The 25,195-nt window shown below is 47.7% G+C and overlaps 2 protein-coding genes and 4 non-coding genes across 6 annotated transcripts in view; 5 read left to right on the forward strand and 1 right to left on the reverse strand.

The window, feature by feature from the left end:
• Positions 1-1,431: 1,431 nt before the first annotated feature.
• RAD51C (RAD51 paralog C) lies at positions 1,432-17,631 on the reverse strand. Its single transcript, XM_040082204.2, has 9 exons — positions 17,514-17,631; positions 16,578-16,836; positions 16,193-16,359; positions 15,061-15,194; positions 12,530-12,661; positions 10,346-10,412; positions 7,634-7,694; positions 5,159-5,219; positions 1,432-1,745 (listed from the first exon to the last, which is right to left on the reverse strand). Exons 1-9 carry the CDS (start codon positions 17,629-17,631, stop codon positions 1,638-1,640), a joined length of 1,107 nt encoding a protein of 368 aa, XP_039938138.1. The 3' UTR covers positions 1,432-1,637.
• A 454-nt stretch (positions 17,632-18,085) lies between these two features.
• The window catches only part of TEX14 (testis expressed 14, intercellular bridge forming factor), a 28,812-nt gene continuing 21,702 nt past the window's right edge, over positions 18,086-25,195 (forward strand). The window contains exons 1-4 of the mRNA XM_040082207.2: positions 18,086-18,400; positions 24,090-24,204; positions 24,395-24,560; positions 24,880-25,016. Coding sequence (XP_039938141.1) covers positions 18,265-18,400; positions 24,090-24,204; positions 24,395-24,560; positions 24,880-25,016 — 554 coding nt within the window. The 5' untranslated portion in view covers positions 18,086-18,264. The remainder of the gene's footprint in view (positions 18,401-24,089; positions 24,205-24,394; positions 24,561-24,879; positions 25,017-25,195) is intronic.
• LOC120761570 (small nucleolar RNA U3) lies at positions 19,186-19,399 on the forward strand. The gene has a single exon (XR_005703693.1). It is a non-coding gene; the product is annotated as a small nucleolar RNA U3 (small nucleolar RNA).
• LOC120761558 (small nucleolar RNA U3) lies at positions 20,393-20,606 on the forward strand. The gene has a single exon (XR_005703681.1). It is a non-coding gene; the product is annotated as a small nucleolar RNA U3 (small nucleolar RNA).
• LOC120761569 (small nucleolar RNA U3) lies at positions 21,695-21,908 on the forward strand. The gene has a single exon (XR_005703692.1). It is a non-coding gene; the product is annotated as a small nucleolar RNA U3 (small nucleolar RNA).
• LOC120761568 (small nucleolar RNA U3) lies at positions 23,194-23,407 on the forward strand. The gene has a single exon (XR_005703691.1). It is a non-coding gene; the product is annotated as a small nucleolar RNA U3 (small nucleolar RNA).

Below are 25,195 nucleotides of genomic sequence, written 5' to 3' on the forward strand. Positions count from 1 at the left end.
AGCACAACGCACGGAGAGAAATGGATTTTTCCATGATCACCAAACCCCTCAGATAGCAGCTATCACCAGGAACCAGGAGAGCTCCTGAAAATATTGCTCCAACATTCCTAATGGATGGTTTTCCTCGTGGCTACGTAGGCAAGAGCTCGGTGCCAGCTCCCCCCCTCCTCCTGCGCTGCAATACGTAGGAAGCCTTTATTCCCAAACGGGAGCGTTCGCTTGCTGACATCACATGCGCTAGGATCCTTTTGTTTGCCTGTGTCTCCTGCATTGAAATGTTTGTCTGAGTCACAGATCCTGCTGCCTCCCTTCCCCTATGTCATGCTGCTTGCTTCAGAGCTTCTCCCTGACTCACAGTTTTTAAATTTTGACACAGCCCGGTTTGCTGCATGGCAACTCGATACTTTTCCCTTTAATATTTTATTATGTAATTTTTATCTAAACCCTACAATGATGCAAAAAACACTGCCTTTTTTTTGCCCTCTTTTTGAGATTTTATGACTCAGATTCAGCCCTGAATTTCGCTTCAAGGCAAAGTCAGTTTAGTGTATACTAAATAAAAAATTTAGGATAGTGACTCCCACAACTTGAATTCTCCATTTAGCTGCTGGCTGAGTTTCCTCAGCTCTAACGTTACCGGGTGCTCTGCCAAAAGGGGTCATCTCTGTGCGTGTGTACAAACACTTCTCATAATTGAAGTAATTACTATTTTGCAGTGCAGCACCTTTCTTCTCCTCTAATAATCTCCTTGATTTGTTTTCTCTTAATAAAAAGAGGACAAAAAGCTGCTGAGCTTTCAGTTACATTCATTCTCTGGGCTTAGACTCTGGAGCTGCTGATATTGCTGGTGCCTAAGTCTGGGTTTCCTCTTTATTACAGCCACGAACAAAAGAGGTCCTGATTACAGCAAGAAATGAAATGAAGAACGTGGAAGTCAGGGCTAAGCAGCAGTTTGGTTCAAGCCTCAGTCACGGTAAAATATTCTCACTTACTGAGACAGGAACATAAAATTATCGTGCTGGATTAAATCCTTTGTCCTTCAGGTCCAGCCTTTCATCTCTGTTGTTGCCACCACAGGATAAAGGAGAAGTTCAAGGCAGAGCTTTGATTGTCCTTGACCAAGGACTTTGCGGCAGGTGAGGGCTAAAGCCCCACTCTGGTGTGGCACTGAAAGCTGCATTTCTCTTCCAGCATCCACTGCCTGTGTCCTGCTCTGAGCCTGTGGTGAGCACAGTGCTGCATCCAACCTCCTTAAAATTCAGGTACACACAAAGCCAGATGACTGATCCACGTGTCTGTCATCAAATGTGCTGTGCTTGAGGCTCTCATTTCATTAGCTTTTTACCCAGTGTGAAAAAATGGAGTTGTAACCCCCACCCCCCAAAAAACCAAACAAAAAAAGCCCCCACCCCAAAGCTGAAGCTGCCTGTTATAAAAAACATAAACTTTTATTATAAAAATACAATTATTCCATACACAAAGGAATTTTGTGCCACAGAAATTGGCATGTTGCAGTCTTAACAGTAAAATAAAGCCCTGAGCAGGAACTGAAGTCGAGAGTCTCCCAGGCTGCCTTTGGCTGCACGTTCACTCTGCCACTGCTCTCCTGTAGGTTTCTTTAACACTCCACTTTGGAATCACTGCTGCTTCTCCTCCTCTCTCCGTGGCCGTTTCCGAGGGTTCAGCTCAGTCCCCTCTGTGCTGTGAGTGACAGCTGGAGGCTGCACGTCTCGGAAGCCATGGGACTGGAAGATGGAAGCAAAATCATGTGCTAAGGCTTGTAGGGATAGAAAGCATGAGTAACCAGTTCCCAGAAGATCAGAATGAAGGGATCATACTGCCATTTATTCGGGATGAGCAGCCACAGAATGTTTATAGCCTAGGTTAAGCTCAGCGCTGCAAACTTTACAACACATGCGTCAACTGATGTCTGCTCGTTTGTTTTTTAAAGATATTTTATTTTCACCAACCAGGCTATCACTTTGATTTTACTGTTTATCACCCCTATGGCTATGAAAAAACTGCTTCTCTGTAAATTAACTTATGTTGCCTATGTAAATAAATCAAAAGACAAATCCATCAGCTCCCACAGAAGCACGGAGATGACTGGATTAATTGCCTCAGTCATTTTCAGAAACAAAACTGTGAATTTCTACAACCTAGGATATTTTTGTTCAATGTACCTACTTAATGAACTGAAAACATCAATGAGACATTGTAAGAGAACAGCAGAGCTGAATCTGTCTCTAGACTGCAAAGACTGTTCCAGCATAGTAATTTATGGGACACAATGGGATGAAAACCTTTGACTGCCAAAAACTAAATGCAGAAGTGAAAACTACATGCTGCTACTCAAGAGAGTGCTTGAAGCCATCTATCTGGCCTAGTACCACTCATATTTTCTGTTACAGTAGCTCAGAATTTAATTTTTAACTATTTTAAAATACGAAAGATCTCAAAGTCAGTTAGTTAAACATGTCATGGATGCAGATGGAGATAATGAGATGTTGTGAGAAGCCTGCAACTCTCTGAATTCCCATCTCCAGACAAATGCTGTGCAGAGAGCACTGCTGACAGCTCAGTGAAGACTCTCAGTGCAGACTTAGCGAGGAAAAGGCATTAATCAGAACCCCAAATTGCTTTGCTGATCCAAAATGCTCAGGTAGAGACAATATGGGGGACGAGAGCATTTCAGGGAACGCTGACATTTTGGGTTGGTGCAGTGTGAGGAAAGCAGGCAGAATTACCATCAGACGTGACTCTTCCCAAATGCCAGCGTGTCCCACACCAAGATGAATCCCAAACCCCAGTAAAATGTCTTGTTTAAGTCTCCCATCCCTGTATTTCTATTTCTGAATGCCTCACCTCACCCAACCCGGGCTTTTTAAAGGAACAAACAACAAGAGGTGCTACAAGGGCAGGATCTGTGCAGCCCCTCTGCTATTTATAGGCAACTCAAGTGTTATTCTAAAGAGCATAATGGGGAATCTTCAAGTTTAATGTTTCACTGCATCTAATCTCTGCCATTTCCCTGAGGCACAAAGGTGGATCTGTAGCCAAGTATCCACTTAATCCAGAATGCTGACTCCCAGTGAAAGCATTCCAAGGGTTATAAGGGCCAGAACATAAAGCAGGCTGCCCAGGATGGATGTCTTGCACTTGGTTACAGGCAGGCACCTTGAAAATACAAGAATTTTATATGTATTTGTGAGGTTTGGTAGTGGGTTTCAGATGGTGGTGGCTGGAACCAAGGACAAAGCTCAGTGTTCTGTCATTTTGAATTGTTCTTTAATGTCCTCTGGATTTACACCTCTGCAGCAGGACTGGCAAGGGGAGATGTGTTTATTACCTGAGCAGTGCTCCCATTGCCGGCCTGGCAGACCCTCCACAGCTCAGGGAAACACAATTCCTACCCGGAATTTAGATCCTGAGTCTCTGTCTTTCACTATGAAATAATCAGGTCACATTCCTGGGAAATTCAGGTGAATCAGCCAAGCTACTTACTCCCTTGTGCATAAATCAATTTCCATTTCTGTACTCTGCATTTAAGAATGAATCCTTATCAGCCTTTGGAAGAAAGGATTCCATGGGAGAGGAGTTCCACAGCCCCCTCAGAGTGGTGACTGACTCCAGTGTGCTGGAAAGTACAGGGATAAAAAAAACCCCAGAGCTCACTCATGAATTTACACATCTCATCAGCTCCTGGGTACGGAGCAGCCACTTTGCCAATGGTACCAGTGCACCTCATCTGCACATTTCTGAGTCCTAAGGAATTTTTTTATTTTAAATATATTTTTTTTTTGTATGCTGGTTATATACAAATCTGACTTGGAAACACTGGACATGTACTGACATCTTTCAGTTTAGCTATGGAATGAGAAATGCTAACAGCAGACTGTTATTAGACCTGAATTTCATGAAGGAAATGGGGATAATACATGTTTTACTAAAGGAAATCATCTGCTGAAGTAGTTCATCAGGATTAAGGGAAAAAACACAGGGATAATCTTAAATTTTAACTAATCTTTGATTCACTCTCAACTCTATTTCAAGATAGTGTGCATTCACACAGAAGAGAGCATAGCTGTTTTATGGTGCTTATAAAACTGAAAGAAAAAGGCAATTAAACTGTCTGAGATAAAATCCATCTGTTTGTCAGCTGGAGGAAAAAAGGACTCACATCACATGATCCAAACAACCTTGGGACGTAGTCCCACTTCCCCTTCCAGTCTTTAAAACTGATTTCTGTTTGAAAGTTTGAGGATCTCATCTGATGGCAGCATTAAAATCTGCAGAAAATGCTATGGCAACGTGTTTCCATGAGGACACGTAGCAAATAGTTACGGAATTGTACCTATGGATCTGACATTTGAGGATGTAAGAGTTGAGTGGTGCTGTCTTTTTAAACCTAAATACAGCTTAGACAGCATCTCCTCTCATTAATATGTATCTAAGCACTCCACAATAGGAACTAATCACAGGATTTAACTAGGGATGAATAAGGACTCCAGCCATAAGCTGGAAGCTCCTTCTATGATAGGGACAGAAGAGGAAAATCTCTGTATATTGGCTGGGTGTAGGGTCAGTGTAGGATAAACACAATGTGGGTTATACCACACATAAAGCAGAGATGGGGAAATATGGATATTCCAATATGGAACAAAGCACTGGTGAGGCCTCTGGAGTAGCAGGTTTAATTCTGGTCATCCTCATCCTAAAGAGATGAACTCAGCTGGAACGGGTGCAAACCTGAGAAATCACACTCTGCCTGACCAGGGGGAAAACGGTTCAGGTCTCCCAAAATGAAGGCTCAGATCATTCTTGGTAACTGCACTTAGGGCAAAAGTTAACATCAGGGGCAGATAAAATAAATAGCACCAGCAGCAGAGCAGATGGGGACAGGCTGCCTGAAAGTTTGAGCTGGAAATCAAAAGTATTTTAACTTTGAATAGACAATAATGCTGGGTCACTTTTCTAAAGAGAAAAAGAGCTAATTAGCCCTAAATCTGGAGATATCCCAGTATTACTGCTTCCCTTCAGAAGGCAGGTGAAAGAAAGACTAAGAAAGCAAAGACCATTCTCAGATTTGTCTGAAAATTTCTCTCCAGCTGACGGCGTGCTCCCTCCTGTGAATCTCCATCCCCAAAGGAACACTCACTGTGATGTCATAGGCTATGGTGGACTCCTTCTGACTCGGTGATTTGTACAACGTGGCCAGCCTGCGAAAACAAACCCCAGGTAATTATGATTAATTAATACAGTAATAAAAATTCCAAATAGCCCGGTGACCAGACCCAAGTTTTCCTACAGCACCAGTGGAATTCTTAGGGATGTAGTCTCATATAGGTCATTCAAACTGTGGATTCCCATCCTTACATGACCTGTCAGCTCAAACACAATCTAGACCTACTAAAAAGAGTGAATGATTAATTAGCCTTGTTTCATCACGGTATTTGATGACATTTTTGGAACAATATTCATCATAAATTAATTCCAAATGTCACTTTCTTAAAATGCAAACAAAAAAGGTTTTGAGCACAACTCTTCCCTACGCCATTAATCACTTGTTCTTTGACCTCCCAAAGCTGGGAGAGACCTTCAAGAATTCCAGTACTTCTAGGGAGGCTTTTTCCAGAGATTTCACAAGCCTGTCAATATAACCCAGAGGCTGGAGATGTTCTATTTCTAAGCCTGCCCTTGCCACTGACACACAGCACAACCTTGAGAAAATAGTTTCCCTTTTATTCCTCCTCTGACACTTCCCTGATTTGCTGCATTTAGACTCTAAGCAATACACCCTGGATTTGTGTTCTACGGTAAATGCTCGTATAATACAGAGAGAAAATTAAAAGCAGCTCTAAAGGAAAGGGGTTTTCAATCCTTGTCAGGGCTGCACCATGCCCACCTCCCCAAAACTCACACTTACATAAGCCAATCTAGAAAGTGTTCTGCTCTCTGCAGCAAGACACCCTGCCAAAAATCCTGTTAATTATTTTCGGGGGGTTTTTTCCTCCCTGAGGTGCCATTCTATTAGAGAGCACGTAATTACAGCCTGAGGAACGCTGCCACTTCATGTTAGCTACACAGGGAATTCCTCAGAACACTCCAATGCTGGGTTATACTTGACAAAATTGCCCAAATCTGGAGCTGCAGAAGCCAGGCTTTCACAAGAGCTCAGCTGGAGCCTCTGACTCAACAGAGCCTTTCCTCCCAGCAAAGAGAACCCTTAGAATTAAGCTCTGACATTTTCAGCAGTAGGGAGAAAGGAGGAGACAGGTATCAGAGTTGGCCAAAGCACATCAAATAATGTTTTAAAAAAGTCAAATGGATCCTCAAACGATCTTTGTGCCTCAATAACCTGATATAAAAACAAAAACCACAATGGATCATCATCTATAGGCAGCCTGTGCAAAAATAAGACAGCATTGAGCTATTTCTGCTTTTACAGTGGTACCCAGAATTGCTGTTTCTGCAGGCCCCACTCCACGTTAGCTGCAGATTTACATCAGTAGAAAAGCCAGGTTTGTCTCTCCTTGGCTTGTTTTCTGCAACTTCTATCTGTAGCCTTCCTAGCTCTGTTGCAGAAGAAAAAAACGTTCTTTCCATATATAAAATTAACTTTTGTTCACTCTGCAATCATTATGTTGATGCAACTTGTCCGAAAAAGACTGTTAACTAATCAGTGATGTTAATTTAATTCCAAATTAAACAGCCTGCTGTAATCATCCTGCATTGCCTCCAAACTTAGGATTTAAAAACAAAACTCCCCAAGAAAGCGTCACTGCATTTTTCTTTCAAATTTAACAAACAAAACTCTGCACAACAACATTCCAGCAGCATTTTTGTTCACTGTTTGCACAAGATTAGGGAATTGCAGCACGGCTCCTTAATCTCAAGCTGCTGCATGGTGATATTATATACAGGACAAAATTAACTGACCAGGAAAGAGAAATGACCTTGCAATATAAAGAGGCAAAAAAAGAACCAGGAAACAGAGGAGATCTCTGCAACAAACAGAATTTCACACTGTTTTTAAAAGGTTCAGGCCCTGAAGCTCAGGGTCACTGGCTAGGTGAAAGGCTTTCAAGCCTTCTTAGGCACCTCTGGCTTTGGATTGGCTGAGGATGAAAATATTGAAGCAAAAAAAATTCTTCTCAAAGAAATTATAGTGGCTACAACCAACCATAGAGGAGTGGGAGGTTCTTTACGACGAGACTTTGGAAACTGCACCTCTTCAGATATAAAAATCACCTTGTAACCCACCAGCTCAATACTTGCACTGAGTCTATGGCAAAAATTCACATTAAATTGAGTTTTGCCCAAAAAAACCCCCCCAATCCTATCTTGCAAAATGCAGATAGTAAAAGAAATTTTCTACTCAGCCACCAGATCTTAAATCCTTGTGTGTGAACAACTGCCATGAGGGTGTTACACTTTTATAAACCATGGCATCTTGTCAGGAAGAACCCACCACGGCGGGGAGAAGGAGCCTGACAGTTCAGCCCACGCTGTCCCAGCCTGAATGAGTGGCAGGAGGCAAATTCAAACCCCTGCTTGGCCCCCATGGCCAGTCTGAAAGATTCTCCAGTGCCATACTTGTATTTATATGGATTTTCCTCACATTTCCCCTCACCTCTGACTGTTGTCCCAGTGGAAGATTAAACGGACGGTGGCAGCGTGTCCCCAGCTTTCTCCTGAGGAACACAGAGTGACAGATCATTATCTCTATCAGCAAGCTGAAATGAAATTAATCTTCAAATCCCCCCCATGACTGGAACAAAATATGCCTTTCTTGCAGTGATGAATCACATCTTTTTCACGCTTGCAAGGATTTCACAACAAATACACCGAGACAAGGAATAACCTCTGTAATCCGTGTGTTTTGATGCAATACTTCCATATTTGTAGAAAAAGTTTATGGATGCCTAATAAAGGACAGGTACTAGACAAGCCTTGAAAACAGAGGCAGCTTGAAGAAGAGATTTATCTAATTACTACTGAAGAAGTCTGGTGAGGAGGTCTAAATCCCACTTCAGAACTGCGATGTTCTGTCTCTCAGGCGTAATTATGAGCAAACATCAGTCCCTTTGGGACACCAGCTTTGGGAGAAAGTCAATGATTATTAAAGAATTAAGGGCCCCCGAAGCAGTTTTCTGCTTCTGACAGCAAAATGCAAAATAACACAACCCAAAGCAAGGAGCAGGGAGGTGTGGTGGAAAGAGAGAAGGAAGATTGGATTTTTATCCTGCTCCAGGGGCTCAGTCCCGTTGTTTCAGCTCACACCTGACCACAAGTCAATGTACAAACATCTTCACTGGGTGCTTTTTCCTCTGTTTATCCCTGTCAGCTATCCAAAGATGGATTGCATTTTAAACCAGTCAAGTCTCCCCTGTCCACCTGCTCTTTCCGGTCCACCTCTCCCTGGTCTTCCCCACATCCCCAGCCCCTCGTGCCCCCTGTGCTCTGGTATTTATTAGAGCACAGAGAAGGAAAAAATAAAATGATCCCACTGTAATGAAGACCTAGACCCTCTGGGCATCTTGCCAGATTTCACTCCACGATATCTGAGTTAGGATTAAAGATTTTGGCTCCCAGAAATGGCTCTGAGGCAGAGATCAAAACACATTTTACAATGGCTACAAATTCCACACAGCACATTTTCAACTGCATTTAATATGAGTGAGAAATGCTACTGTAAAATGAGATATTTCTGAGTTGAACTGTCTGTAGATTAATATTTGACCTCCTTTCTAAATATATTTAGTAGAAACGTCTAGGAACACCCAGCTTAGCTATCACTAGTGGGAAAGAAAGCTGTCCCCTTCATAAAGCTCCTGACTTAATACCTTGCAGCATGTGTGCTTTTTTCTTCCTTTTTTTTTTTTTTTTTTTTTTTTTTTTTTTTTTTTCCTCCTCATAATTAAGATCTTCCCTTCTGCTCAGGAGCTGAATAAGAGTTTAGAGATTCTCCCATGAAAAAGCTGTTTCTCAGGCTTACCAATCAATGGGAGAAAAAACCCCCAAATTAGTGATTTTACTTGAGGGTTTTGCTGCTGACCCTTCCTCAACAGTTCCTTTGGCTCCACCACAGCACGGAGGAGTGGGAGATTCTGTAGCCTTTATGATGAGACTTTTGAAACACCATCTCTTCAGAGCAGGGCATCAAAACCACTTGGTTAAACATTTTCCCAACTGGTACCAAGTTGAATTTTTGGAAGAGCTCACACTGCTCAGTTTAACAATACTGCAGTCGCACACGCTGGGGAGAGTCACAGTCAGCTCCACAGGAGGTCATGTCAAATTAATTGTTTGTGAAAGAAAATACGCACAAGGCAAGGCAGGATATCTGGGAATTACAACCTCCCCTGAATGTCTTCACATTCTTTACTGTCCCCATGACTCAATAAACACAACAGCTCCCAAACAATGCTGGCCAGTGAAAAAAGACAGACTCTATTAGCTTTAATTGAGTTTGTAGCCAGAAAGGCTGCCAAAAAGAATCCATCAGAGAGCGAGAGGCAAAACTGACAAAAAGGGTCAGATCCTGGGAGCTGGGTCTGCCTGCACAGCTCCAAATTCCACGCTCTGCACATTCCTGCAGGAGATGGGCTGTGTTTGTTCATTTTACCCCATATCTCTGCCAAATGGTTTGGTTTTGGTACAGACTCTGGAAACATCTCTGCCTTTGCACTGTCCCCTTCTCTCTCCTCTCCAGAGCAAGGGAATCATTACTTAGCTCATAGAAACTGGAGAATTTGTGCCCTTTAAGTGAATCATAAAATAATGCAAAGCTACAGCCTGAAATAAGATTTAAATGCTGAACCTTTCCTTAATTTGTAGAAATCTCCACTCCAGAACTGTTTTATTTTCCCCTGTGACTGCAGCACAAAGGCGTGGATGAGGTATCTGCTCATTACAGGGCAAAATTGAGCAGCCTGGAAAAAAAAAAATCTTTAACCTGGCTCAGGGCAGGCTGTGCCTGAGGATCCCACACAGAACTTCCCTCTACACCATAACTGCAGAGAATTCCAGTGATACAGCAAATGTGAAATGCCTTTGCAAATAATTAATGGGATGTGTTCAAGGGTAATGGGAAAATAAACAACTTAAACTGTTTTGGGAGAGGCAGTGAATGGGTCTCTGGGAATTTAGGAAATTGCAGCTTAGTTTGGGGTATGCAACCATTAAGCTGGGTTCTTTTCTTAGTGATTTAACCTTCTCCTCACCACATCCCTGCTAGAGATTTACTGCTCCCAGGTACATTTTTTTGGATGATTTTTCTTTGTACATAAAGCCAAAGGAAAGGAACTCGTATATCAATTTTCAGCTCAAAGCTAAAACTTACCTAAAGCAGGTACCAGTGTGGACTGGCTTTGTCCAATCCTTGTTGTCATCTGGTTTGTCAGAACTACCTGAAAGGGGAAACAGAAGCAAAGAAATAAGAAAATCTCCTGGAAATCAGCTTACTGGTGGGAGGCAAGAGGGAATTTTCAAAAAAGCTTTTACTGATGAAACGGTTACTCAGGCAAAACTCTTGGCAACTGTGATGAGGAGAAACTGTGAAGGTGCCTCATCTTTTCAAAACGTGCCTCATCTTTTCAAAACAAATTAAGAGAACCTTGCACAATGTATTTTTTAGTTTGAGTGGCAGATTTCTTTCATTCAACACTTTAAAGACATCTCAACTTCTCCCTCCCCAAGGGAGGCAAGCTCCACACAACTTATTTATCCCACAACATTTGACCTAAATGCTGTTTGGATCTGTATTTAGCTGCAGGTGACTTGCACTGGCCCTCCATGAGGAGCCAGCTCTCAGTCCCTGGGTAAATGAACTTGGTGGTGTTGCTCACCATGCGCATTAGCCTGGTGATTAACTCAATTTCTCTGCCTTGTAGTCTAAAAATGCACAAGTGGGTACAACACAAAGCAGAATGGAAGTGAACAGACAGAGTGGGGGAGTGTTTTTGCAGCCCCAATCACTAGTGGGAGGCTCACAGACAGTCTAGGTTAGATCCCTGGTAGAAGTAGGGGTGGGTGAGACAGGAAAGAGCCAGGAATATTAATGACAAAGTTCATTAAAAATGAAAACCTGTACCCATCTAAGACCCTAGAGAGTTCCATTGTTTGACATGCTCAGAGGATTCTTGCTGGAGCAGTTCAGAAAAGTGTGTGAGAACAAACAGTTCCACTGAGCACGCCCTAAGACATTCACACAGCTGAGAGCCCAGCACAGATATTGCACATTTTAGAGAAGTAACTCATCACAAGTGCACGGGAACAGCCCCAAACAGCTTCCTCACCTCCCTGCTGGAGAAGGGCTGGGCATCCTCACTGCGAGTCCAGCTTTAGGATCTGACTTCCTACCATATTAGAGCATCCAGAGCTGCCTGACAAGCAATCCCTGGCATGCAGGCTGGATTTAGCCTGCTCACAGCTCATGGGACTAACTCAGACCCCACTAACAACAGGGCCAATCCAAGCAAAACCATTCCTGAAGCTGTGTCCCCTTTAGCAAGAGTTTATTTAGCAGCTTCGTACTAACCTGCTCAGAAGAAATGATTTATATATTTCATCCCTGATCAAAGAAAAACATTGTTCAATGACAGCAGCTGCTGTTCAAGGTCACCAGGTACCAAGCTGTGGGGGAAAGCACTCAGGAAACCTGAGGCTGTGCAGACCCTGGAACGTCATCTCCCTGGTGCCCAGAGCAGCAGGAAGGAGCTCCACAGCTCATGTCAGGACACTTTGGGAATGCTGGGCTCTTCCCTTCCCACAGCTCCCAGAGGAAGCACAAGATGAGTTTTATTTTTAGCAGCTCGGAACAAAAGCCAACTGCGCCAGAGAGTTGTGGGTGACAAGGTCACGAATCACCTGGACACTGTTAGAGCCACAAGCACCATTTTGAGGACTGGGGAAGCTCCAGCTCCTGAACAATGCTTCTCTGAGCTGCCAGAGACTTCCAAAACAACTTCTGGAACAGCTGCAGCTTCCCAGTGCCATCTGCTGGCTGCGGGCCTGCTGCCTCCAGACCGCCAGTGACAGAAACAACGGCCAGGAAGAAGGCTCTGGGTTTCCATGGATGCCAGAAGAGAAGGCCATAAAGTGGTTTTCCTCCCTAGGAACGCTAAAACCATCGTTTGCTTTTAAACAGAGAGTGGAAAGTTGCATTGGAACTGCTGAATGCTCCGAGGTATTTTTGTGGGTGAAGTCACCAGAGAAGCATTCCTTGTCCAATCAAATCGTTGGAAATGATGGCAAACAGCATTAAGAATGCCATGCTACCACTTAATTAAGATCCACAGGATGCTGTTGATACAAATTTTACTTATTTTGGCAAGTCTAGGAATTACTCACCTTTTAGGTGTTTTGCCTTTGTGATCCCTCTACATTTACTAAGCCAGCAAGAGTAAATGCAGAGCGTATTACTGCAGTTTTATTTTGCTATTTAGGGAAAGCAAATCACATTTTCTTAATTCTTTGCGGAAAAAAAAGTAGCATCTTTTGGGATTTAAGGCTGCCCTGGACTTACAGCTGATTTGTGGTCGTTGGCTATGATGATGAGCTGCTGTGCCAGCCCGTTCAGCAGCCTCGTGCGCAGGGACAGGTCCTCAAAGTCGTGGCGAAAGGGAAAGGCAATTCCATCGATCACCACCAGCCGGACCTAAACGCAGGAGAAAAGATAAAAACCTGCCATTACCATCCTATAAAAAAATGACAAAAAGCAGCAAGACCTGTTTTTAAGTGCACTGGAATGTTTTATTTCATCCTTAGGTGAACACGACTGGCAAAGCCGGACATAAAGCCTTGCAGAGGAGAAGCTGGAGAAAATAATCATTAAACAGCAGAACTGAACTTCAGTCTCTCCACAACACTCTACAAACAGCAATTAATTCACCTTCTCCCTCAACAATTAAATCCAAACCAAAATCAGAATTCAGGCTCTCTGGAGCCACTGCTGAGATAACTCAGCTGGTATCAGTGATCTTCTTGGAACTGATGCCTAAAGATATTCCAGGCACACTGCACTGGAGCTGAGGATCTATCTCGCCTCGAGATGTTTGCTCTGCTGAATTATTTCTTTTGTAGCAATCATTAGCTGAAGTCAGAGCACGCTGCAGCTGCTGGCTCATCACCCTCAAGACACTGTATAAACATTAATCTGGGATTTTGATTTACTCTAACTTCACTTGTTGTGGCTGTTTTGACAACCCAAGTCTGAAATTCAGGAGGGAGATGGATGGTCTTACAGTGCCTGCACGTTTAGATGTTACTCAAATCCTTGGTCTCTACAAGTTCTTGCATTACTGCACAAGATAACAAAGTGGAAACAACACAAAAATGCCCATTTTCTGCATTACTGATTTAACTCATTACTGGGAAGTCTCTTTATGACTGGAGCATAGAAACCTGCACAGACCTCACTGTGAAACGGTCCTGGGCCTCCAACTGAAAAAAAAAACCCAACAAACCCAACACTTATTTGCAAAAGAAGATTAAATAGTTGGGAATAAAAGAAGACATTCATCATATTCTCATTTTCCCTCCATCCTACAAATTCTTTTCCACGAGTCTGGTACATCCTCCTCATGTATCATTTCTTTAGGAACAATCAGTTTAACAGCATAAACATGACTCATGCTAGACAGGAATGTACATGTGGTTATATAACTTGGCTATCACAAATATGTCCAGGTAGGATGCAATTTAGTTAAATTTCTCCCAGACAGCAGACAGGAAAATTTAAAGTATTTAAAGTGTAAGGAGAGCTTGGTAACACCTGCCTTGTCCCAGCCAGCTTGGCTATAGCAGACCTTAAAGAATTAGGGGTTTTGCAACAACACTATCTAACAGTCTTTCTCATATTAATAAGAAGATCTCGAACTAATTCATATTTCCAAATGGCACAACTGGATCTCTAACTCTACATCTTTCTTATCTCTAAACCTCTACAACTTTTTCTCTCTCCTAAAACCCTACAATCTGGAGGCTTCCTGTGGTCCCAGACTCAGCTCCAGAGGGATCAGACTAATTTTAATGAGAGCTGGACTGCAATGAGCAATCTGTCAAGTCACTCCTAGCCTGTCCAAGGAATCAGCAGAAGGTCTTGTGGTTGTCCTGCAACCTTCAGCACTTCAGGCTGCAGGCCAAGTCCAGATAATCAGCACAGATGGTGCCAGGGAGCTGCAGCCCAGTGGAACTGTGCTAATGAAGCCATGTACTTTCCACAAGAGCAAACACAACAGGGCACCGTTAGTACCTGGCAGGGAAAGGGAAATACCAGACTACACTGAGCAAAAGTGAGGCTCCCATCTGTGTTTTGAAGAGCACAACAGCTCTCATAAATGAAAAAAAAAAAAAAAAAAAATTGGAATGTATGCAGAAGACATTCTAATCCAACACTGATTTGTGCTCTGATAGAACGAGGCACAGTCATATTTTCCAGATCCTGACAGGGAGTGATCTGCAGTGCAGAACCCAGAAATCTGGAGGGGAGGTGGTGAAAATCTGCCTTACAATAGCATTTCTCTAAGACATTAGGTACTAAGAAACTTTCTGGCTGCAGTCCACCCAAGAGTCAAGCTGCTCTGGTTGCTTGTAGCAACAGAAGACGCACTGAAAAGAAGAGTCACTTGGATGGTGCAAGATATTTCTGGCCCTCAGTGATCTTTTAGGGCAAGAAAAGTGGCACCAAGCCTTTCTAATGCCACCCTCATGGTCACCACAAACCCCCTGGCTCCCAGGCTCTGGTGTGGAGCAGTTCTGTGCTGCTTCACAGCTCAGTGCTCACAGAAATGGAACATGTGGCAGCACAGACCCAGTGTCCTCAACTTAGAGTGGAAATTCGGGAGGATGGCAAAAGCAAATTACTCTTGAGAGTAATTGGGATGGGAATGAAAAGGCAAACAAGCAGAAGGCTTTACATTTGTACTCTGCTATCAGCCAATATTTTACTGCCAAGCTGATGATGTACCAAGGTGTTTACTCCTCTTACTACAGCAGACAAAAAATCTTCAGCGTGAAGATGAGTGACACCTCCTGACAAACTGCAGCAACCCTTACCTTGGGATGCTCTGACAGGAATTCTGGCAGGAGGTAGACCTGAGCCAGCAGCTCTGTGTAGTCACGACAACGGAAGTAATAGATGTGAGAGAGGATATTTTCCAGAGAGAAAGTCTCCAAAGCCTTCCTGAGATCTGAGAACAAAACAAACAGATGAGTAAATGAGTCAGAAGTCTGTACGAGCATATTGTTACTTTCATCATCCCACCAAACCCTGCCTTCCACTCGTAGCAACAGCAAAGCCCCCAGAAACAGAACAGGCAAGGTAAGGAGGGTGGAAATGTATTTTCCATCTGGTTTGAAAGTCAGGAAGGTGGTGAGCAGATGCCATCCCAGCATTTGCACACAGACACATCGGAACCTCCAAGGGAGGCCTCCAACAATGAAAAATTTATTTCTGAAGCAACAACTTCTCCAGTAAATCATTTCCAAGCCAGAACACCACTAGAGGACATCAGGGACTATTAATCATCCCCTGTTTAATATACAGGCAGTAACTCATTTAATACAGTGTATTTTTACCTCAGTTCAAACAGAAGTTTGGTGCATAAATTCTCCTAAGTAACAGAAAAGTTGTGTCCTTATCCCCAAGAGACTGATGACTTAGAGAATAAAACTCTTATTAAAAGCAGCCTGGCATTATTGACTTTATGGAGGAGCTGAATTCCAGCTATGGTTTTACTCTATGGGCCTTCAGCAGCAACACTGCCTCATAAAATTCTGCTGTTCCTCTTTTCTTTCCCCACCTGTTCCTGTGTTTTGAAACAAAACACTCAGTTTTGCTCAAGAGCAAATATGATGAATAAGGTGCTGCAAATATGATCATTAAACTGCCAAAAATTTGGAAGGAAGGAGACTAAAGAGGAAAGAAGGAAGGGCAAACACCAAAACCCTACATGCCACCTAAAACCCCCAAGATCAAAATGTTCACGAAACCACCATGGAGAAAAAGAATTATTTCTGAAGTACCCAGCTCAGTCCGCTCCAGACACAGATGTAGTTCAGGGTTTGATACACACAGGTGGAAATAAAAAGCTGTCAGCAAACACTCCAGAAGTAACACTGCAGCCTACAAAACAATTGTTTCACTCCATCCTTGCCTCCTCCAGAAAGAAATGACTTAGCAACGTACCCTCTTCTTGCTGAGCCTCAGCAATAAGGTGGCAGTGCTGCACACAGGCAGCTGCAATGTCCACCACTCTGTCCACCATAAAACTTCCCTCAGTGTCAATGAACACGGCTTCTCCAGCAACGCCCCCGAAGCACTCTGGGATCTGGACATCCACTGCCAGCTGCATGCTGCCGTGGGAAACAGAAATAGAGATCAATATCTGCATCCCAGAGCTGTCCCAGCTCCCCCCTGCCGTGGTATTCCTGCTGAGGAATACACGGGACAGTACAACCATTATTATATTTCTAACGCTGGAGAAGATCCAGAGATCGCAGTCATGACAAGGACAAAAAGCTGATTAAAAAGTGATTCTTGGCTGCACACAAGTCATGGGACAGTGAAATACCACAGCTGTGTTTTGCCAACACCGGGTGCTCCGCAGATCTCGGTGATTTTTGTCAGCTGCACTCCACCTCCCAGGATGTTGTCCAGCGCCGAACAGAAGGTGATGATGAAGCCCTGGGTTTGCTCTTCTTCCAGAAGCTCCAGGGCTGTGCACTTCCTGGTGGCACCCGATCCCCCAGCCGTCCTCGCTGCATCCCCGTGACATTCCTGCCTCACCACCTGCAGCGCTTCCAGCGCCTCTTCCCTGGAGATTCCAATTTCTAGAGAAGCCAAAATGACAAAACATCACCTTTATTTTATAAGCAGTGACTGATGCCGCAGCATGACAAAAAATGATCCATGTTCACCCTCTCAGGACAACATGCACACAGCCCTGGCACTAATGATGGGATTTTTCAAACTTTTATTGTCATAGGTAATAAAACTATTGATACTCAAAATCCCAGACTGGTTTGGGTTGGAAAGGACTGTAAAGACCACCCAGCTCCACCCCTGCCATGGGCAGGGACACCTTCCACTATCCCAGGATCCTCAAAGCTTCATCCAGCCTGGCCTTGGACACTTCCAGGGATGGAGCAGCCACAGCTTCTCTGTGCACCCTGTGCCAGCGCCTCCCCAGCCTCACAGGGGGGAATCACTACCAATTCCTTGAAAGAGACAATTTTCTGACTCCAAATAGGCTTATTTTGTTTAAACCACATAGTAAAAAGAATAAGGAAGCTGGATGAAGAGGAGGGATGAGCCTAACAGAATCGTTTCGTTTTCCTGCATCCCATTCACATCCATCAGCGTCAGCTGATCTTTTACCAGAATCGTCTTTTTTTTTTTTTTTAATTATTCACTGTGCCCATTTCCCGGAGGCCTCACAGGGGACGGGGAAGGCGGAAGGGCCCGGAAGATGCCGGGGAGGCTCCGCGGAGCCCAAGGCCGCCGGTACCTTTGCTCAGGCCGCAGGGGCCGGTGTCCAGCAGCTCCTGCGCCGTCTGGAAGCCGGCGGCGGCGAGGCGCGCGCGCAGGGCGGGGGCCAGCGGCAGCGTGCCCACCTCCCGCTGCATGGCGGCACGGCCACCGGGACGCACCGGCACCGGGCACGGCCCGGATCGCCCCGGACACGCTCCGGACGGGTCTCGGACACGCTCCGGACACGCTCCGGCCGCGTCCGGCGAGCGGCGATCGCTGCCGGCCCCGCCCACAGAGCCCGCCCCTCAGCGCCTGGCCCCGCCCCGCCCCGCCCTGGCGCGAACCGGGCGGGCGGCGCCGCTGCGCACGCGCGGAGCCCTTCCCGCGTGTCGGGGCCGTTCGGGCGGCGGGTGAGCGCATCCGCGTGGGCCGCGGGTGTCCGTGGGCTCTGGGAAGGGGCTGGAGAGGGCATTCCCCACCCGGGAATGCCGCTGGATGTGTTCCGCTTGTGTGCCCGCGGAGAGGCCGCTGCTCCTGGCAGGTTCTGTCATCTCCCGGTTGTCGCCTCTCCTGTCCTCGCTGTGCTCCCGCACCGGCCTGTTCGAGAGGGCACTGTTAGGGAGGGCAGGAGGCTGTTTTCCCTTTCCACCTCTAGATATTTCTGCGGGAAGCAGGCATAACTTTCAGCTACTGCAGGTTCTGAAGTCAGAAACAGGTTCTTTATGCTGAGGTGCTTTGCAGCTTGGTGATGTTTCCCTACCTTTCCCCAGTTCTGTTCAGGAAAGAAGATGGCTCATCCCATCCCTCCCCCATTTCCATGCCCAGTCAAGCTTGGAAATATAAAAGGAGACTCCCTGGAAGCTGACCTGCATGAGTATGTCAGGGAAGGGAACTATGTGAAAGTGAAGAAGCTTCTGAAAAAAGGTAAAAGCTAAGTTTAGACAAGTACTTTCAGAAAAGATTTAGTTTTTCTTGTATTCTTTTATTTCTGGTAAAAAACAGTCAGTATGCTGCTTGTAGAATCCAGCTTTCTGAGTGAAATATGTTAACAAAATGATTTATAACTGCCCTTTTCCATTAAGAAGGAAGAGTTCTCAGATCAAAAAAAGTGTTAAAATAAGTTAATTATAAAGAAAATGAATATTAGTAAAGTGCTCAAAAGGACATGACTGATGCATTGTAAAACTAAAATTCTGCAAGCCAGCTGTAGGAATATTCTCTTTCAATAGGGTTTTAGTTCACACTGCCAAAGGGTTTTAGTTCAGATTGCCAAATGCTTAAGGTACGGGTGTAGACCTTAAGCATTTTGACAACCAGATTTGTAGCCACATAGGCGCAGGTGATTTTGTACATTAAACCAAATACTCGGCGCAGTTTTGTTCCGGTTTTAGGCTCCGGGATCTCAGTGGGATGCGCAGATCCAGAACGGCGGGTTCCCGGGGCCGGGCTGGGCGGGGCCGCCGCTTGGCTGCGGACTCGCATCTGATTGGGCAGCAGGGGCGGAATATGCAGATTAGGAAGCTGCGCCCCACGCTCCGCCACTCGCGGCCGTTCCGCGGGATGCTCTCGGGGCGCGCTCCCGCGGGCGCGGGGGCTCGGCGGGGCCGCGCCGGCTCCTCCCGAGTGGGCTCGGGGTGGGTGTCGGGGGTCGCCGTGTGCTGCGTGGCGGTGCGGGAGTATGGGATGGGCGCGGGCGGGGATGCCGGGTTAAGACTATACTTTCAGGGATCATTTCTGTAGTTGGTCACTAGAGGAGAGTGATCGCTCCTGACCGGCGTCACAAGCCACGAGGAGGAACGGGGTGTTCTCTCCTGAGCGCGAAGCGGGCGGGCGGTGCTGCGTGTGCAGGGGCCGCTCGCCATTGATGACCGTTCCCGGCCCTGGTAGCGGGGCTCGGGAGGGAGAGAACACGGGCTGAGTGGTTTGTGGCGCCTTTTTTTTTAATCGAGTCAAAAGAAAGACTTGGAGTCAATAAGGAGAGATGGCCCCTACCCGGGGGTATTTCCGTCTCTCCTGCTGAACACGCAGCCAGCCTGTCGCTGCAGTGACAAGCAGTGGGCGATCCGCAGGGAGGGCGGGAGGACCTACACGGATTCAGGCTTTTTGAGGGTATTCAGGCCGATGGAATTCTCGACCCACCTCTGTTAGTGCAGGGCAAGCGTACTTGCTTGATGCCGCGTCTCTGATGAACGGTGATGATCAGAGAGTGACACGGTACTAAGAGGAACCTGTTCCGGATTTGCCATTTGTCACTTGTGGAAGTCCGTGTCGGTCAGGCTACGAATTCTGCTGGGGTTTAGAGAGAAACTACTCCGTGTTGTGCTCTTTATACCGTGCAGTCGGCTGTGCTGTGGGGTCCGTGCTGCTCTGGCTGAGCCCAGAGATGCAAAGGCCGGAATTCACTAAGCAGTGCCCTGTGGGGTTGTTGTTTCTGGTACACGAATGTCACCCTGAAAGCGTCGGCAGAGGCTGGGAGCCAGCGCATCTCCCCGGCGGCAACCGTGCCGCGCCGCCGGTGTTGGTACCGGGGCTCTTCTCCTCTGCTGGCCCGGGGCAGCGGCAGCACGGGCGGTCGCGGTCCCTCGTCCCGTGTCGCGACAGCGGTGACAGCCCGAGCTGCGTCACTTCTCCTGGGGGCGGAGGGGAAGCGGAAGCGGGGCGGCGCGGCCGCCGTGCTTCGGGAACGCGTCTGATTGGGCAGCAGGGGCGGAATATGCAGATTAGGAAGCTGCGCCCCACGCTCCGCCACTCGCGGCCGTTCCGCGGGGCGCTCTCGGGGCGCGCTCCCGCGGGCGCGGGGGCTCGGCGGGGCCGCGCCGGCTCCTCCCGAGTGGGCCCGGGCTGGGTGTCGGGGGTCGCCGTGTGCTGCGTGGCGGTGCGGGAGTGTGGGACGGGCGCGGGCGGGGATGCCGGGTTAAGACTATACTTTCAGGGATCATTTCTGTAGTTGGTCACTAGAGGAGAGTGATCGCTCCTGATCGGCGTCACAAGCCACGAGGAGGAGCGGGGTGTTCTCTCCTGAGCGCGAAGCGGGCGGGCGGTGCTGCGTGCGCAGGGGCCGCTCGCCATTGATGACCGTTCCCGGCCCCGGTAGTGGGGCTCGGGAGGGAGAGAACACGGGCTGAGTGGTTTGTGGCGCCTTTTTTTTATTGTGGTCAAAAAATAGTGACAGTTGAAAAAAAGGACATGTCCCTGCGAGCTCAGACTTAGCTGCCTTCTGTATGCTGATCCCAAGTGCCCCACCACGTTTTATAAATCCCTCCAGGGATGGGGACTCAGCCACTGCCCTGGCCAACTGTGCCAGTGTTTGATAACGCAGTGAATAAATTTTCCCCAATATTTAACCAAAACCTCCCGTAGTGCGACCTGCGGCCTTTTCCTCCCATCCTGTCACTTGTTCTGTGAAGGAGACACAGACCCCAGCAGCCTGTGTCCTCCCGTCGGGCAGTTGCAGGGGAGGGTGAAAGTCCCTGCTGAGATTCTTTTCCTCCAGGCTGAGCCCCCCCAGCTCCTTCAACTGTTCCTCATCACATCTGTGACCTTTCCTGAAATGTATTCCCTTCTCTGGACACGCTCCAGCCCCTCAATGTCCTTCTGTTTGTGCTGGGGCCAAAACCGGGCACAGGATTCGAGGTGCGGCCTCACCGGTGCCAAGTACAGGGGACGGTCACTGCCCTCGTCCTGCTGGTCACACTGTTGCCCGTACAAGCCACCTGGGCCACCTGGGCACACTGCCTGCTCTTGTGCACCGGCTATGGAGCAGCATCCCCAGGCCCTTTTCCTCCACGCACCTTTCGAGCGACTCTTCCCAAAGCCTGTAGCCTTGCACGGGGTGTTTGTGACCTGGTGCCCATCAGCGAGGGACAAGGGACAAAGGAGCACCCGGTGGCGATTCCGCCTCCCGGGACGTGTCCTGGGCCCAGCGCCGGGCGCGGCGGCGGCGACCCCGCGCGGGCAGGCGGGGCAGGGGCGGAGCCCCGCGGGCTCGCATCTGATTGGGCAGCAGGGGCGGAATATGCAGATTAGGAAGCTGCGCCCCACGCTCCGCCACTCGCGGCCGTTCCGCGGGATGCTCTCGGGGCGCGCTCCCGCGGGTGCGGGGGCTCGGCGGGGCCGCGCCGGCTCCTCCCGAGTGGGCTCGGGCTGGGTGTCGGGGGTCGCCGTGTGCTGCGTGGCGGTGCGGGAGTGTGGGACGGGCGCGGGCGGGGATGCCGGGTTAAGACTATACTTTCAGGGATCATTTCTGTAGTTGGTCACTAGAGGAGAGTGATCGCTCCTGATCGGCGTCACAAGCCACGAGGAGGAGCGGGGTGTTCTCTCCTGAGCGCGAAGCGGGCGGGCGGTGCTGCGTGTGCAGGGGCCGCTCGCCATTGATGACCGTTCCCGCCCCCGGTAGTGGGGCTCGGGAGGGAGAGAACACGGGCTGAGTGGTTTGTGGCGCCTTTTTTTTACATAGTTGCAAAAACAGCTTTTGACATCAATCTCTCAGCAGGCAGCTCAAAGCTGTATGTGGGGCTTTACTCCTGCTGTGGAGGGCTTCAGACTTCTTGGTACAGCGCACCCCACGCAGTGCTGCGGGTGCTGCTGATAATCACCGAGCCCCTCTGGATCACAACCAAACTGAATATTTTAATGGCTAATCGGCAGCTACAGCCAGGCAGCGAAGATTAAACCGGTGTATTGTGAACCTCGGGGGCTTCGCTCGTATTTTGTTTAAAGGAAAAAGGAATCGCGATCCGCAGAGGAACTGGACAGGTCCGTGGGACTGAGCAGTGACTGAGGGAAGGTCATTCCAGCCATGGGACATCACAAACATTGTCCCACTGACCTCCTATTCATAACAACCCCCCGGCCCAAGCAGAGGGAAAAACAGCACGGGAAACGAGAGAAACAACTAATAAATAAGGGGTTGAGTACTAATTAATAAAGCCATGCAATTTGTAAGCAATGAATGCTGCCGCGTTCATAAAAATTTACAAATTCTTGAAAATCGGGGAGCCGGCTTTTTGTGTGAAGCACCCATACCATGATAAAGCAACAAACGAAGATAAAGGCAACAAAAATCCCCGGCCTCGGTGCGTGAATGGGCTCTGCAAACTGGGGAACGAGCCGGCGCTCGGGATGACGCTGCCAAGAGGTGGGGGGAGAGGGCGAGCGTGTTGTGGTCAGCGAGCCGCCGGGGGCCCGCTGTCCGTGGAGCAGCCAAGGGCCGGGTGTCGGTGGAGCTGCCGGGGCCGGGTGTCGGTGGAGCGGCCGTGCCGGGTGTCGGTGGAGCGGCCGGGGCCGGGTGTCGGTGGAGCGGCCGGGGCCGGGTGTCGGTGGAGCTGCCGGGGCCGGGTGTCGGTGGAGCGGCCGTGCCGGGGATGGGAGCGGCGCCGCTCGCTGCCGGCACAGCGCGGGCTCGGGGCCGCTCGCGGGCTCGGGGCGCTGTCGCCCGCGTCGCGGGCCCGGTGCGCGGGGCGGGGCCGCAGCGCGCCCGCTGATTGGGCAGTAGGGGCGGAATATGCAGATTAGGAAGCTGCGCCCCACGCTCCGCCACTCGCGGCCGTTCCGCGGGGCGCTCTCGGGGCGCGCTCGGGGCGCGCTCCCGCGGGCGCGGGGGCTCGGCGGGGCCGCGCCGGCTCCTCCCGAGTGGGCTCGGGGTGGGTGTCGGGGGTCGCCGTGTGCTGCGTGGCGGTGCGGGAGTGTGGGACGGGCGCGGGCGGGGATGCCGGGTTAAGACTATACTTTCAGGGATCATTTCTGTAGTTGGTCACTAGAGGAGAGTGATCGCTCCTGACCGGCGTCACAAGCCACGAGGAGGAGCGGGGTGTTCTCTCCTGAGCGCGAAGCGGGCGGGCGGTGCTGCGTGTGCAGGGGCCGCTCGCCATTGATGACCGTTCCCGGCCCTGGTAGTGGGGCTTGGGAGGGAGAGAACACGGGCTGAGTGGTTTGTGGCGCCTTTTTTTTATTGAGTTTAAAAAAATAGATCAACTTCTCCAAGTGCTTATTGCAGTGTTATACCCATCATTCTCCTGTTTATGCTCATTTCCCTCCCAGCCGATAAAAGTATTGGAAATCACAAAGGGTTCTGGCTGGTAAAGGCCCCACAAGCATCGCAGGGTTCGTCTCTTAAGCAAACGGCCAATGCCGGGATCGAACCCATGACCTTGGCGTTATCAGCACCATGCTCTGACCAATTATTAAAGAGTACTTTACTGATTTATTGATTCTGTTCTCCTGTGTTACATGTGCTCATCCATCTCTACATGTATATCCATCATTTGTACTTATACACATAATGGATATATATATCCATATATATGTGTGTGTGTGTATATATTTCCACCTATGGATATATACCTATACATTAATTCCTCTAATTTAATCAGTACATATAAGTCCTTACTAATTCCTTACACAACACGTAAAAGCACCATTTGTTACTTACACATCCTTTGTTTAATATCCTGCTGGACAAGCAGTGCTTCCAATCCTCACAGAAAGTCACAAAAAAATACCATTTTCTCTTTTCCCCCCCAATTTCTGCTGCTGTATTTTCCTACCTGCAGCTGGTGAACCACCAGCTTTTATTAAAATGAGCACTGCCTCAGAATCTTCGGTTTCCTTGCAGGAATTTTTGTCGATGCTGTGAATTCCATGGGCCAAACCTGTCTCTTCACTGCTGCGCTGCTGGGGCTGGGTAAAATAGTGGATGTGCTGCTGGAATATGGCTCGGATGCCAATCAGTTAAGTATCAAATGTTAATTTTTTTTTTAACGAGGATTAATCTTGGAGTGAGTTTAGTCAGTGTGAAACCCAATATTCACTCAGCATAAATGAAGTGCTTAAGATGCGCGTTGGTATTTTGGCCAAATCTCCTCAGAGGTTAATGGAGAAATCATTTTCCTTTTTTTCTTGGTTTTTGCTGTTCCCCAGTCGCTGCTATGACGGGAGCACCCCGGTGCATGCAGCTGCTTTTTCGGGAAACCAGTGGATCCTCAGCAAGTTACTGGATGAAGGAGGAGATCTCAGAGTCCACGACAAAGAGGGGAAAACTCCCCAGGTCTGGGCTTTGTCAGCCAGGAAGGAAAGCAGTGCTCAGGTATTGCTGTGGCAGGCTGATTCCTGACTGAAATACTGATTTAAAACTCCTCTTCCCTGTAATCCTCTTAAAAAGAAACCCGAAATTACAATTTTATGTGGCTGAAGTTCCAAATTTTCTGAAGTCAGCTTTTCTTCCACTTTCATGTAATTGATTTTCTTCAAGTATTTTTTTTTTTCTCTGTTCGTGCCTTTCTCAAAACGCCCATTTCGGTATTGCAACTAACCGGTTATTCTTCCCTGATTTTTGGATTTGAGATGATTTTTCTTCTTCTGAAGCCCTAAATTATTGTATTTTCCCTCCTCCTCGTCCTGCCCAGATGCTGGAATTTATCCAGCAGTGCACACTGCACATGCAGGCTGCCATCTGGAATCTTCCCTCTGACCTGCTCAGGAAAGTTGGCTCCTCCAAGGCCTTGATCTGCAGCCCCTCAAGGTTTGGGGGCTTTGTCCAAGGGTAACAAGAAATTCCACTTCCATTTTTCTGTTGTTTTAAAAAATATTTTTAAACCTTTAAATAATTATTTTAATGAATTTAGTTGTTTGAGAAAGCCTGTTTTAAAATTAGCAGGTTCTTGTATCCTTTTGACAGTAGGTTTTAAGTCCACTGTGATTCATTTTATTTCTGTTGCGACA

This window comes from Hirundo rustica, chromosome 19 (genome assembly GCF_015227805.2).
Source record: "Hirundo rustica isolate bHirRus1 chromosome 19, bHirRus1.pri.v3, whole genome shotgun sequence".
NCBI classification, from domain to species: domain Eukaryota; kingdom Metazoa; phylum Chordata; class Aves; order Passeriformes; family Hirundinidae; genus Hirundo; species Hirundo rustica.